General features: G+C 42.7%; 1 protein-coding gene across 1 annotated transcript in view; it reads left to right on the top strand.

Moving 5' to 3' along the window:
- Positions 1-14008, top strand: part of baiap3 (BAI1 associated protein 3) — a 70707-nt gene extending 56699 nt beyond the window's left edge. The window contains exons 26-33 of the mRNA XM_055651241.1: positions 922-1001; positions 2403-2511; positions 6924-6995; positions 7947-8030; positions 8978-9098; positions 11290-11413; positions 12254-12456; positions 13783-14008. Of these exons, the coding sequence (XP_055507216.1) occupies positions 922-1001; positions 2403-2511; positions 6924-6995; positions 7947-8030; positions 8978-9098; positions 11290-11413; positions 12254-12456; positions 13783-13883 (894 nt within the window). The 3' untranslated portion in view covers positions 13884-14008. The remainder of the gene's footprint in view (positions 1-921; positions 1002-2402; positions 2512-6923; positions 6996-7946; positions 8031-8977; positions 9099-11289; positions 11414-12253; positions 12457-13782) is intronic.
- Positions 14009-15038: the final 1030 nt, after the last annotated feature.

The following is a 15038-nucleotide window of genomic DNA, read 5'->3' as shown; positions in this document are numbered from 1 at the left end:
CTGTCTCTGCTCCCCACACATCTGGTCAGTGATGAGATGCACCAAAGCCACAGCAATCTCCCCAGTGTGAGTGTCAGCCTGATTAAGCAGGAAGCTGACCTCTCCTTGGCGCTGAGTTCTCAGAGGAGGCGGTTGAGTGGGCACTGGGAGGTAAACATAGAAAATAGGTGCAGGAGGAGGCCATTCGGCCCTTCGAGCCAGCACCGCCATTCATTGTGATCATGGCTGATCTCCCCTATCAATAACCCGTGCCTGCCTTCTCCCCACATCCCTTGACTCCACTAGCCCCTAGAGCTCTATCTAACTCTCTCTTAAATCCATCCAGTGACTTGACCTTCACTGCCCTCTGTGGCAGGGAATTCCATAAATTCACAACTCTCTGGGTGAAAATGTTTTTTCTCACCTCAGTCTTAAATGACCTCCCTTTCATTCGAAGACTGTGGCCCCTGGTTCTGGACTCGCCCAAAATTGGGAAAAATTTTCCTGCATCTAGCTTGTCCAGTCCTTTTATAATTGTATATGTTTCTATTAGATCCCGCCCCTCATCCTTCTAAACTCCAGTGAACACAAGCCCAGTCTTTTCAATCTTTCCTCATATGACAGTCCCGCCATCCCAGGGACCAATCTCGTAAGGGGGATGTGGCGATTGATGAACAAGAGGAGGGTCACATGGAAAATGAACCGGGTTTTCAGCAGCATTTGATGTGGGGGCGTGCATCTCTGAGAATATTGGAGATAGACACAAAATGCTGGAGTAACTCAGCGGGACAGGCAGCGTCTCTGGAGAGAAGTAATGGGTGACGTTTCGGGTCGAGACCCTTCTTCAGACCTTCTTCGACAGTCGATCTGAGAACATTGGGCCAGGTTAGATTGGGCTCGACTGGGATACCCTCACCCACACCTGTTTCTGTCTTGTTGCAGGCAGTGTCTCCTCTGATGAAATTCCTCGATGATAATCTAATCATCCTCAGTGAATGGCTAGTGCAGGAGAATCTCTGCAGGTAAATCAATTCAACAAAAATCCAAACCGAATACAGAAAACAAAAGCATTTACTTTACTTTAGAGATACAGCATGGAAACAGGCCCTTCGGCCCATCGAGTCCTCGCTGACCAACCCCTACACTAGCACTATCCTACACACTAGGAACAATTTACAATTTTACTCAAGCCAATTATTCTATAAACCTGTACTTCTTTGGACTGTGGGAGGAAACCAGAGCACCCGGAGAAAACCCACTTGGTCACAAGGAGAACGTACAAACTCTACACAGACAGCACCCACAGTCAGGATCGAACCTGAGTCTTTAGGGCTGTAAGGCAGCAACTCTACTGCTGCGCCACTGTGCCACCCTACAGAAATGTCTGTAGAGACTTCTATAGCCTCAATATATTCCAAAGTACATTCCAGCCAATTGAGTATTACTGAAATGTAGTCTTTATCGTACTATCAAAAAGATAAGTCAAGTGCATTTGGGGTTATTGTTTTTAATTTGCTGAGAGGATTGAATTGTTTGAGACTTTTACTGCTGCAACTGAAGAATACTCACATCACACTTGATTAAATTCATTAGTTCCTAGTGTGAGGTCTCCAACCCCAATCCAAATTGAAAAGCTCTACTCCATATCAGCACTGAGGAAACTTTACACTCATCTAATGAATGATGTACCTGCCCTGGGACAGTTTGATGGAACATAAACCAACATGCTCTACTTGAATGGGAGAAAAGACTCAGATAGTACATAGGGTGCTTCACTCTATTTTAAATAAACAGAATATACTGGAAAGAGAAAGTCAATTTTCAGCTCAAAGACCTTGAACTCCTTTTGTTATTTAGATTTTCCAGCATCTGCAGTTTCTAAAACTCTAATATTTACTCTATGTTTAAGAAGGAACTGCAGATGCTGGAAAATCGAAGGTAAACAAAAATGTTGGAGAAACTCAGCGGGTGAGGCAGCGTCTATGGAGCGAAGAAAATAGGCAACGTTTCGGGCCGTAAAGTCTGAAGAAGGGTTTCGGCCAGAAACTTTGCCTCTTTCCTTCGCTCCATAGATGCTGCCTCACCCGCTGAGTTTCTCCAGCATTTTTGTCCACCTCCAATATTTACTCTATACCTTGTTTGACTACAACTGTTGCAGTATTATGGACATCTTGAAAAGAATCTGTTCCATTGACTCAAGAGCTAACCTTCCACGTGTAGAAACACGGAACTGCAGATGCTGCTTTCCAAAAAAATATACGAAGTGCTGGAGCAACTCAGTGGGTCAGGCAGAGAACAAGTATAGGTGATGTTTCGGGTCAGGACCCTTCTTCTATTGTTGCACTGGTTGAGCCTTTGAACCAAACCAAATTCAATACTTCTTCTGTACGTCACTTCCAATTGATGTTTCTGTATTTCCTCAGGATATTGGCAACTTTGTGGAAATTGCTGTTGGATTTGGTTGCTGAAGCATTAACTACTAATACTGGGGTGTCGGCTGAATTCTACGAACGATTTCACTTTACTCTGGAGGTTAGAACACAGAACGAGGTCCAGTCACCAACACTTGACCAAGCCCATTCCCACTCTGTGCTCGGATTTCTATGTGGCAGCCAACTGTATCTGTATCCATTGTATCCTGACCATGACCATATGAAGAGACGCTTAATACTGCACACACAAAAAAGATGCAATGATCTTCATTTTCACATTACATGTTGTTGCTTTGTTTGTTCAGCTTACTTCTACCGTCAATCTCTGACCATTGTTTAGTGTACAGAATAATAGTTGGGCTCCTTGAATGGTTGCTTGGCTTGTTAAGGATCATTCCCGCAGGCACATTTCAACTTTGTAAGTCTTTTTTGTTACACGCAAGTTTCCAGGAAGCAGACAAAATGAAGGAACACATTGTGCAGCTAAAATGATATTTTAATGTGGGTACCAATCATTTGCTTGATTCCAAGTTCAAAGTTGTTATTTTACTTTGTCCATTTACAGTGAACACAAATTAGAAATAAAGTGGCAGTTCAGAGACATAGTATAATTGAGGGATATCATATGTTCATAAGTTCTAGGAGCAGAACTAGGCCATTCGGCCCATCAAGTCTACTACGCCATTCAATCATGGCTGATCAATCTTCCTCTCTTAACCCCATTCTCCTGCCTTCTCCCCGTAACCCCTGGCATTCATACTAATCAAGAATCTATCTATCTTCCTTAAAAATATCCAGTGACTTGCCCTCCACGGCACTTCTGTGGCAATGAATTCCACAGATTCACCACCCTCTGACCAAAGAAAAGATATTGCACAGAAACAGGCTCCTTCAGTCCAGCAAGTCTGCGTCAACTTTCAACCCACCATTTTCCTTAAATCATTTTTTATTCTCCTCATATTCTCATCAACACCTTCCAGATCCTGCCATTCGTATGCACATTATGGGGCAATTTACAGAGGCAATTTAAATCAACTATCCAGCACATCTTTGGGATATGGGAGGAAACTGGAGAAAATCCACGTGGTCACAGGAAAAATGTTCAAACACCACACAGACAGGATTGAACTCAAGTGGTTGGCACTGTGACCTTACATGGAGGTTATATTACCTGTTAAGGTTTGGGAAGGGAGTTCCAGTCAATATCCATTTGTTAACAGAATCTAATTTAGGACAATATTTCTGTGGGTTTATGCCTAAAGCTCCATAAATATTCCTTGGTCTCAAGATGTCTTTGTTCTCATCTGCTCTAGGCTGCTTCTACTGTCTTATGTTGGATGCCCTGCTGGAGTAGGGTGACCAGATAGCAAGTGTGCAAAGTAAGGACCCATTCTTTCAGTAAGGGGTGTGTGTTTGGTGCTAGGGGCAGCGGTATATGTAGTATTAAAACATAACAGATAGCTGGGCTCTATTGCCTTGAGTTGAGGAAACGGTCCTTGAATAATTGATGTAGAGGGGATGAGGGAGACCTTAGTGGCTTTTCATGTCATTTGGCCCAAAATGATTTCCGTGTCTGTTTAATATTGATTGAATAATACATTATTTTAGAATTGGCTGCAAAGTGCATAATGGGAATGGTTTCATCACAATGATATTTTGTGCAGTAATGGGTATCATTTATAGCATGGCCTCACCAAAAATTTGTCACTACTTTAAAATATTCACCTACATTAAAATTCAAAATTAACTCCTCGATTCAACTGGTATCCTGTTTCCCAATTCTATAAACCTTCTCTCCAGGGAGACCCACCCCTATTAGAAATAGTGTTGGAAATACTCCGAAATGCAATCAGCATCTATGGAGAGAGAACAAAAGTTAATGGTACAGGTCCTCAATCTTTCATCAGTGCTGAAACGAGTTTGAAATGATACACATTAAAAGTTGCAACGGGAGGAGTAGTGTGGAGACCAGAAGAGAGTGACTCACATAAGAGGTGATGGTAACAGCAGAGAGGCTGGTGAAGGATAGGAATGAACAAGTGTGTACAGGGAAGTATGTTTAGATAGATGAAAGTGAAATCGAGAGAGAGAGAGAGAGAGAGAGAGAGAGAGAGAGAGGGGGGGGAGAGGGAGAGAGGGAGAGAGAGAGAGGGGGAAGAGAGAGAAAGAGAGAGAAGTTGAATACTGCAAATATCATTGTCTGAAATTAACCTCAACCTCAGAATTGAGCCTTGAATGCCGGAAGATGACACACTGTTCTCAAGGATTCAATCATTGGAACAGTGTAAGAAACGAAACACATGGGTCAAATTGGAGAATGGGGGTTTAAAGTCACAGGCAACTGGAACGGTTACTTTGCACAATAATCAAAGGTGCATCCCGATCGGTTTTTGATTTTTCCCAATGCTGGGGCGAACACAATGTGAGCACCAAGCACAGTATACTTAACTGGATGAAGGAAAACTAAATCGCTAGCTTTACCTTTAGAGATACAGCGTGGGTTGGCAGCAGCGACAGCTAGACCTCAACCAATCTGCTCCCGAATCTCCATCCTGTTAATATGGCGGATCAGTGTAGACACAATCTCTGCTGCACTCCCTGTTACTTTTCACACACTCTCTATTGTACTGCAAACTACTGACAACCTTTAGACAATAGACAATAGGTGCAGGAGTAGGCCATTCGGCCCTTCGAGCCAGCATCATCATTCAATGTGATCATGGCTGACCATCCCCAATCAGTACCCCGTTCCTGCCTTCTCCCCATATCCCCTGTCTCCACTATCTTTAAGAACTCTAGTCATCTTAAACTGACCCGATGGCTTGTGTAGACTGTTGGCATTGCAATAGCATCTTGAAAGAACATGGATGGAATGTCTGGTCATCCAATGCTAAAGTACCCTTGTTTTAAGCAGTAAATCATTTCTGATTTGAGCTCATCAAGTCTTTTGATGGCCAGGATGTGAATCTTCCAACCTGATGTAACAGGTTACCAATTCAATCTGCCATCCCTCGGTTAGCTTCCCTCCAATACTCACACCTGTCGGTTAATATGTGTCCATCCATCTTTGTCTTAGGGAATATGTTAGTATGCTGGTTTCTGTTGACTGTCTATCCATTTCAAAGCTTATGTCCCTGATGTTACGATGTCTCCCACATGCAGACCAACTGTGCCAGTATTTCCTGTACAAATTCAATTTGTTATGTCTTCCGTTGTTGTGGCTGCCAGATTCCAGATTTAATATGAACTGTGTTCTTGCACTAATTACATGAACTGCCATGAGGCAGGAACTTACACCAGGTTTCGCACCCTCCAATTCAACAGTTGATGTCTGTATAATTGTCACTGATCATCACATCCATTGGATATCCGTAATGTAACCGCTCCCTGTAACTTTGTGTTTATAACGTGACAAATGCGGTTTCTGTAATACAATGCAATTCAATGCCGTTTATTGTCATTTGAACCTCAAATGAAGTTCAAACAAAATTTGGTTTCTGCAGTCATACAACAAGAAGAATCAATTAACAAGACACACAATTAACACAATTTACACAAACATCCACCACAGTGAATCTCCTCCTCACTGTGATGGAAGGCAAAGTCACTGTCTCTCCCCTGTTTTCCATTCTTCTCCCGATGTTAAAGATGTTAAATGACAGAACTGCCCGGATAAGAGTGCACGGAAGTGTATACGATCCGCCTGAATAGTCGGACAGTGTAACATCTCCACTACCCTGTACTAAAATGTCAGCTTATACCAGAGGTACATAAAACTTTCGGTGACAGGACTCAACTTTGGTCCTCAATAAGCTCATTGGCTTCAGAAGAGCACGAGCCTTCACATTCAATGGATCACTCTTTACAATTTCCAATATCTTTAGTGAGATTATACCACTTGACAAGCATGTCCTCCCTCTCTCTTTTTAAGTCTTATCTGGATGACATCTATATTTTTACTGGCTATCCTTCAAAGTTAATGACAAGGGGCTGCACTGATCGATCTAATTCACTACCAGCCATTCACCTTCTCCCTAAGTAAGCCCATTCTCTGAGTGCCATATAGCCTCCCTCAACTAGGCATGAAGCCTCATGTTGATCCATCCACTAGTTATCTCTCCCCCCCCCCAACATCTCCATCCTCAGGACATCCTGTACAAAAACCTTGTGGGTGCTCCAGTTCTTTGCCCAATATCACCTGCTGTCAGCAAGTCACAGTGATGGCCCAGTGCATTGCTGAATCTACCCTGGTCCTTCTGCAAAACATGTGTCTCTTTATAAACCATAGCCCGGGGGTTCAATATGGTTCAGCCGTTTGTTCACAAACCGGTGTCTAAAGGGTCCTGTGTGATACAATACAACACAATACAATAATACTTTATTAGCCAAGTATGTTTTGCAACATACGAGGAATTTCATTTGCCAAGTCAGTCATACAAATAAAAAGCAACAGAACACACAAAATGCTGTGACATTCTGCATTTCTGGAAGATTAATTCTGTTTCTCCCTAGGCTCTTGTGGTATTTTTTCACGCTGAGGGACAGGGGTTGCCAATTCACAGCTTACGGAATGAAAGTTACAAGGTAAATGGTGTTTGTTTTACACTAACTGGCGACTCGATGCCTGGAACATCTCAGGATGGAAGTAACCAAGAGTGGGAAATTATGGGGGGAATCAAGTGTCCAAAAGAAAAGGGGAATAGGGAAAGGTTGTTTGGACTGACTGACTGATTCACACTGGAAACAGAAAAAAAGATTCAATAGGTGTTCCACAGAAAAGGTTATTGCAATATGGGATCCATCCCACAAGGGTAATTAAGATCAAGAATTAAAGTGAAATGCGTAGAGAACAAATATATCACAGACCAAAGGCAGAAATGGAGCAAGAATAGAGAGCAAAGATACGAAGGAACCTCTTCTGCTGAAATATTTCTTGTTTTCTGAACAGAATGGCTACTTAGAAAAAAATTTAGTAGAAGACCAAGCATATTTTCTCCAGCACCCAGACTTCTTTTGCTGCCTCTCTCCATCCCCTCTTCTCCCTGGTCTTCTCTCTCTGCAATCCGTCACTCAATTCCTCTCCCTCTCTCTCCCTCTCTCCCTCTCCCTCTCCCTCTCCTTCTCCCTCTCCCTCTCCCTCTCACTTCTTTTCTGTATTTCTATTTCTCTCACGCAGTTTCTCTTCAGGCCCCCTCAATTTCACCCTCTCCCCATTCTTGCTTCTTTCCTCTCAACAACTTTCTTTAATTTCCCTCTCACTCACATTCTTCATTTTCCAATTCTTTTACTGTTTTAGGATGACGATAAAAATATTTTTGATTCCAACCTATCTGTGTTTTTGCCTCCCAATTCATTAGACATTTCCTCAACAAGATATTGATTATATCTTAGGCTGTTCACTTTACTTCCACTCCTGCTTGTTGTCTGCATTACTGCCATGGATCAACCCCTGAATGTATTGTTGCACAATTGCAGATTTCCTTCTTTATAAAGTGTTTTCCTCATCTTTTAATCTTTGGAACCTTGGATCTACAGGCTCTGAAGGAGGAGTTGCATCTAAATAAGTGCTCAACACAGGAGCTAATCGAGAAGGCCTACCAGGCCAAAATACAACAGCAGGTAAGGCACAACAAGGATCAGTTACAGTGCAAAGCTCCGTCTACACTGGCTACCAAACACTCCCAGGACAGGTATTAGCACAAAGCCAACAGAAGTTCAAATACTGAAACCACTTCAGCACCTTTGGATAACGAAACAGGGTTAACATTTCATCAGCACCACATAAAGTTAAAAGTCAAACACGTTTTAAGTTGCAACAAAGCAGGAGGAAAGGGAGAAGAGAACAAAGCAAGTGTCCATGATAGGCGGGAGACAAGAGGTTGATTGAGATAAAGAGCGGCAGTGTGGGATGAAGTAGGGTGGTGAAGGCTGGTTAATTGCAGCTGACCTGTCCAGAGATGTAAACTGAGAAAATGTGTAAGAAGGAACTGTAGATGCTGATTTACACCGAAGATAGACACAAAATGCCAGAGTAACTCAGTGGGCCAGGCAGCTTCTCTGGAGAAAAATAACAGTCGACGTTTCAGGTCGAAACTGCTGCCTGGTCCACTGAGTAACTCCTGCACTTTGTGTCTATCTTTGGTGTAAACTGAGGATGAAACTGAACAAATCCTCAGCAACAGCCTGGCTGGTGACCTAGTCCTGAATGTGAATATCTCAAAGTTGTCCATGAACATTTGGGATTGCTGTCTAAATCAAGAAAACTGTAACATCGACAAATCCAGCAACAACTTGACATAGTTAGAACCTCACACAATTTGTATCAGCCAGTGCCTTCCAACACAATCCCTGGAAATGTCCAGGAGGTGGCACTGCAGTATGTAATAGGAAGCAGTGGCCCTTGGAATCTTCCATATTGACTCTGCACCCCACGATATCCAATGGCATCAGATCAAATATGAGCAGATTTGATGCAGTGCAGTAGTGGTATTATGGAAGGAGAGAGGAATATGTGGGAAGGAATAACTCCACTGTAAAGGAATGCTAATTTCAGTGTCCCTTTCCAGAAATCCCCGGAGCCAACGCCATATGGAATGCTCTGCATCAAGTGCCACTATGAAGTATCTGAGCACAAGCTGTACATTGACATCTTACATGCAACGAACCTGATTGCTTTGGACACAAATGGTGAGAGTGGCACATTTGCCAGACTTAGCTTTTATACCAGTTAGAAACAAATCACAAATGATCTTCTTTAGTCTGAGGGCGGTGAATCTGTGGGGTGCCTTGCGGTGGAGACAGAAGTCAGTGGATATATTTGTCAGAGATAGATAGATTTGTGATTAATATGGGTGTTAGATTGTTATGGGGAGAAGGCAGGCGAATGGGGTTGGGAGGGAGAGATCGATCAGCCATGATTGAATGGCAAAGTAGACTTGATGGACCGAATGGCCTAATTCTACTCCTATCACATGGTCTTATGGTCCACACAAGGGATACTTTGTAATCCTCCTTCCAGAGTGGGAGAAATTAAGCAATCATTTAAAAAAAATATATAGAGGTATTTCCAAGAAATGGACAGAAAACATGAATGGACCTTGCTGAATGCCTTTGCTTAATCATCTATTCGTGATTCTTCTCCAACATTCACTGAGATTTTTAATTACATTAGCACTCGAGTGTCCGTTTATCTTTTGTTTAGGGTAGTTTAGAGATAGAGCATGGAAACAGGCCCATCAGTGTGAAGAGGGTCTCGACCCGAACCGTTACCCATTCCTTCTCTCTAGAGATGCTGCCTGTCCCGCTGAGTTACTCCAGAATTTTGTGTCTACCCATTGAGTCCACTCTGACCATCAATCGCCCATTCACACCACCTGTATGTTACCCCGCTTTCTCATTCACTCCCTACACTCTTGGGACAATTTACAGAGGCTAATCACCCTACAAACCCGCATATCTTCGGGAAGTGAGAGAAAACTGGTGCACCCAGAGGAAACCCACGTGGCCACGGGGGGAACGTGCAAACTCCACACAGGCAGCACCCAAGGTCAGGATTGAACCCGGGCCTCTGACGCTCAGAGTCAGCAGCTCTACTCACTGCACCAATGTGCTACCCCCCACGGGTTGTAAACACTGATAGAACTCGGGAACCCAAAATTGATGATTACATTTGGAACAACATCCCTAACGTTATGTGATTGCCCTAACGAGAATATTGACTAACCTTTGCTTGCTCATCTTTTAAAACAAGTGATTTTACATTTGTGAAGACTTAGTTACTGCGGGTTAGATTGAATGGAGGAAGGTGCATTCAAATGGGAGAATGCAGGCTTGTGGTATTAACTAGTATTGACTTTGGGGTGTGGATAGGGAGATTTGTTTATGTTTAATACAGGTGACAGGGTGATGCTGAGAATGTAGGATCAGTCATAGATTGATACAAAATGATGGGGAGACATTGAGACAGTGTGATTAACTTAACTGTTGACTGCGAATGAAGAGCAGGTGAGTTTAATGGTGTAGTGGGATCGGTTAGGGATTGTTTTACGGTTATGAGATGAGGGTGAGGCAATTAATTTAGGATCGATAGACAATAGGGATAGGGAGAAAAATCTGTTGTGCACAATTAGGTTGCTATTTCCCTATTTTACAACAATGAATACTGTCCCGAGGTCATTCGTGATGCTTAGAAGTGTGATATTTTTCATTGTTGATTTATCAGCTGCACAAGCCCCTGTAGAGGCTTTATGATGGAATAAATTTGGTTGACAGAGGGAGAGCTGCTATTGGTAACTAGTCTGAATTGTTTTCATGACCTTCCCCATTTGATTTGGATCTGTGAGCTGCCAGTGCTGAGGTTCAGTTGACAAGCCTTTACTTCCAGGGCCAAACTGAAATGAAGCTGTTGAGAGGGTGTGGGGTTGACAGAGCAACCAGCAGTGTTTACAGTTGGACTATTCCTGTCATTACAAAACCTCTTTCTGGTCATTAAAGACTGATCAAATGTAGTCTCTTCAAATCTACAAATTCAGCCATTCTGGTCTACGTATGCAGTCACAGGGAGAACATTTAAACTCCAAACAGACAGCACCTGCAGTTGGGATCGAACCCGGATCTCTGGACCTGTAAGGCAGCAACTCTACCGCTGTGCCACTGTTCTAGCCATCAGTTTCCAAATTCACTCCAAGACTGAGCTGCTAAATTTGGTCCCACTAAGATTATTTATTGAGATGTGGGTCTCGGCTGGTTAGTCACGATACTATCTTCAAACGTTGCAATTTGCAGGAATCCAGTCTATCATTTTTTTGGGCTAGGTAGGGATGAGGTGTAGATATGTGAAGCTGATGATTGACTTTTCTCTTGGTCTCCATGTTTACAGGTCTCAGTGATCCTTTTGTCATCATCGAACTCGCTCCTCAACACTTCTTTCCAGGAGCAAAGAGCCAGCGAACACAAGTCAAGAGTAAAACACTGCACCCTATTTTCGACGAGCAGTTTATCTTGTTAGTATTTTTTCTTCAGTTATCTAAATTACTGCATCCTTTCTCCCATCATGCACTGGGTTGATAAAATGCTGGTGAGACCAAGCGCAGGCTTGGCGATCGAATCGCCCAACACCTCCGCTCAGTTCGCAATAACCAACCTGATCTCCCGGTGCCTCAGCACTTCAACTCCCCCTCCCATTCCGAATCCGACCTTTCTGCCCTGGGCCTCCGTCATTGCCAGAGTGAGGCCCTGCGCAAATTGGAGAAACAGCACATCATATTTCGCTTGGGTAATTTACACCCCAGCGGTATGAACATTGACTTCTCCAATTTCAGGTAGTCCTTGCTTTCTCCCTCCTTCCCCTCACCTTCCCAGCTCTCCAAGAAGCCTACTGTCTCCGCCTCTTCCTTTCTTCTTTCCCCCCCCCCCCCCTCCCCGACATCGGTCTGAAGAAGGGTCTCGACCCGAAACTTCGCCCATTCCTTCTCTCCATAGATGCTCCAGCATTTTTGTCTACCTTAAACGTCCTCCAATGTCTCTCTCGGGACAGATACAAAACATATTACATACCGAATAAGCTCCCTCTACACTGTCCCACCAAACACTCTTGGGTAAAGATAGACACAAAATTCTGGAGTAACTCAGTGGGTCAGGCAGCACCTCTGGAGAGAAGGAACGGGCGACAAAGAAAGATTTTGCCCCAACACGTCACCCATACCTTCTCTCCAGATACTGCCTGTCCCGCTAAGTTACTCCAAGTACATTTTGTGTCTATCTACCTGTCTCTGATATCCAACTCAGACTTAGACGGAAGGATTCTACTTTTCAATACTTACTACAGTGTGACTTTCTTTCAGCACGGTGTCGGAGAAGTGCAGCAACGACATAGCTTGTGTTCACTTCACAGTCATGGACCATGACTGGCTTTCAACTAATGACTTTGCAGGAGAGGCTGTATTGTTGCTACAGGAGATTCACGGGTTACAGAAACCGGCCGTCGCTGGTGGAATCAAAAGTGTCTCCCCGATATTTCTAAAACTGACACACCCTGACTCCACTGGTAAGATATTAAAGTTTGATCTACTCATATGTTGAAAAATCCACCAGTCAGTGTTTTATCTTACAATGCACGTGTCCACATTCTGCATTTTCCTTTTGTCTCTCTTGCGTACCTACGTATAGTATGATTTGCCTGGATATCACCTAAAGAGGATTTTGTAGGAAGGAACTGCAGATGCTGGTTTATACCGAAGATAGACAGAAAATGCATTTCATCAGGACTCCATTTGCCTCATTAATATGAGGGATGAATTAGAATGCAATCTATACGATGCTATCTGCAAAATCTAGAACTGATTTGTATTAAGACTGAGGTTCACTTTAAAATTCCAGATTTCTCCTTCAATATCACCTCCCTTTAAAAAAAAAATCCAATAAGCACAATGAATATCAACAAATATTTTCTACAGTTGATCATTTTCTTCATAAAAACTGTTTGCAGGACCAGAATGTTGCGTGCAAGGATAGCATTTATTGCCCATTGTTAAATGCCTTTTGAGAGGCTCTCGTGAACTGCTTTTTAAAGTCTAAGAAGTAGTGAAGATAGTTGCTGTTGGACTGCAGTACCTAGATTTTTACCCATTGCCAATGATCAATTGATGATATATTTTCAAGTCAGTATGATGATGAGGCATGGAGGGCAATTTGCAGGTGGCAATATTCCAATTTGTTTGCTGCCTGTATCCTTCCAGGTGACTGTAGATCAGTTGACTAGGTGTGGTGTGATGGTGGTAGAATGAATGCTCTAGGTGGTCCAATCAACATTTAAGATTAGCTTATTGTCACGTGTACCGAGGTACAGTGTTTTTACAGATTTTTGTTATGTGCTTTCCTGATCAGCAGAAATCCATCCGTAATTACAATAGAGCCGTCCACAATGTACTGATACAGGATAAAGTGCAGGATAAAGCCCAATCAAAGATAGTCTGAGGCTCTCCGATGAGGTAGATGGTCGGTCAGGACCGCTCTTTAGTTGTTGAAAGGGTGATTTAGTTGCCTGATGATAGCTGGGAAGAAACTGTTCCTGAATCTGGAGGTATACGTCTTCACACTTCTGTACCACTTTCCTGATGGGAGAGGGGAGAAGATGATATGTCCTTGATTATGCTGGTGGCCTTGCCGAGTACTGGTAACTGGTAAAGATTGTTCCTGTGTATTATGTGTTCCTTACTAATGTCCTACTTGTCTGTACCAAGAACATGAACCAAGACAAACCCCGTACTGCTAAAAGCATTGAGCTGTTGGGATTCCTAGCTATTTGGTTTCCCGGCTACTTCTGTGATAGACGCACTCTATTTGATTTTAAAGACAGTTCTTTTTTTTGCAGTGATGAAGCCAATCGTTAAGATACTGGAAGGACGCCCTGGTGATAGAGAAGCACAGGACTTTGTCAAGATGATGAAGGAGATGGAAGTGTCTCCAGAGTAAAACAAGCTAATTTTAAGAGTATAAGATTCAGACGCTCCAAAATGCATCAAGTGTTGGAGTCATGGTTTGTAAATGTGACATTGAAATTGTTTCAGACATCCTCAACATCTCGCCCAAACGGGGGGGGCAAAAGACAATTTGACCCAGTGCCACGTGAAGCAATATTGTCGAGGTGCACGGACAAGAGGACAGTGATATTGCTCCAGAATCATACAGGGAAATTATGATCCATTGCACAGGAATGATCGAGTGCAGTTGGGATAATATTGATCCATTGCTGTGGAGGTGATCCAATGGTATGGCAGTGATAGGAATCCAGTGTAGTCGGGAACAAAACTGATCCAGTGCCAAGGTGGGGGGTGGGAAGGAAATGCAGTATTTATCCACTGCTATAGCATCTCACTGTCGTCATTGTGAAGATAATGTACTAGTATCTAATCTCTTGCAGTTTTGAATACAATCTGAAGCTTCTTACCACTGTGTAAGCAGCCATTAGGGTGATGTAACTCCAATTTATTCCTATAGAATACAAAATCAATGTTAAGTGTGTTTTTTTTTTAATGAAATTCAGTGACTTCTGTCGATTGCAGAGAAATGTTGAAAAATTGTGATAAGTTGGTCCAAAATTGTCAGATTTTTGTAATTGTAATTTTGTAAATGTTTAAAAGAATTATTCAAATGAAAGTTGTTTTTGTCCTGGTGTGATTTTAAGCCAAGTCCTACCTCTGCTTTCACGTTGTTAAAAGTGCGTTGACTATAGGTGTAGCACAGTGCTTCTCCACACCAGTCCACATTTACCAACATCATATAATTTAATTGCTTCATTTTATTGTGAGCTGACTGGCTACATTTGTCTGAATCACAGCTAGTGATTACATTCCCAACTAATTCAACACGCACAAAGTCCCATCTATAATTGCAAATTACCTGGGTTAAAGAACTGAGCAAATTATTGTGACCAGCGAAATTAACGTGAATGGACATTCAAGTTAGATTTTTAATCTATCTGACTCTGAACTAGAGAAGATTTGGAGGCACTCCAAAACAAAAAAAGTTGTGGTAATAGTTTTTGCCATCAGAATGGGGTTGGTTTAACTGATAACGCACAAAGTAAAGGATAACCAAGTAAGGTAGAGCAAGAAAATTTACAGAAAT

The sequence above is a fragment of the Leucoraja erinacea genome, chromosome 20, assembly GCF_028641065.1.
Source record: "Leucoraja erinacea ecotype New England chromosome 20, Leri_hhj_1, whole genome shotgun sequence".
NCBI classification, from domain to species: Eukaryota; Metazoa; Chordata; class Chondrichthyes; order Rajiformes; family Rajidae; genus Leucoraja; species Leucoraja erinaceus.
This window is presented reverse-complemented; position numbering and strand designations above follow the sequence as displayed.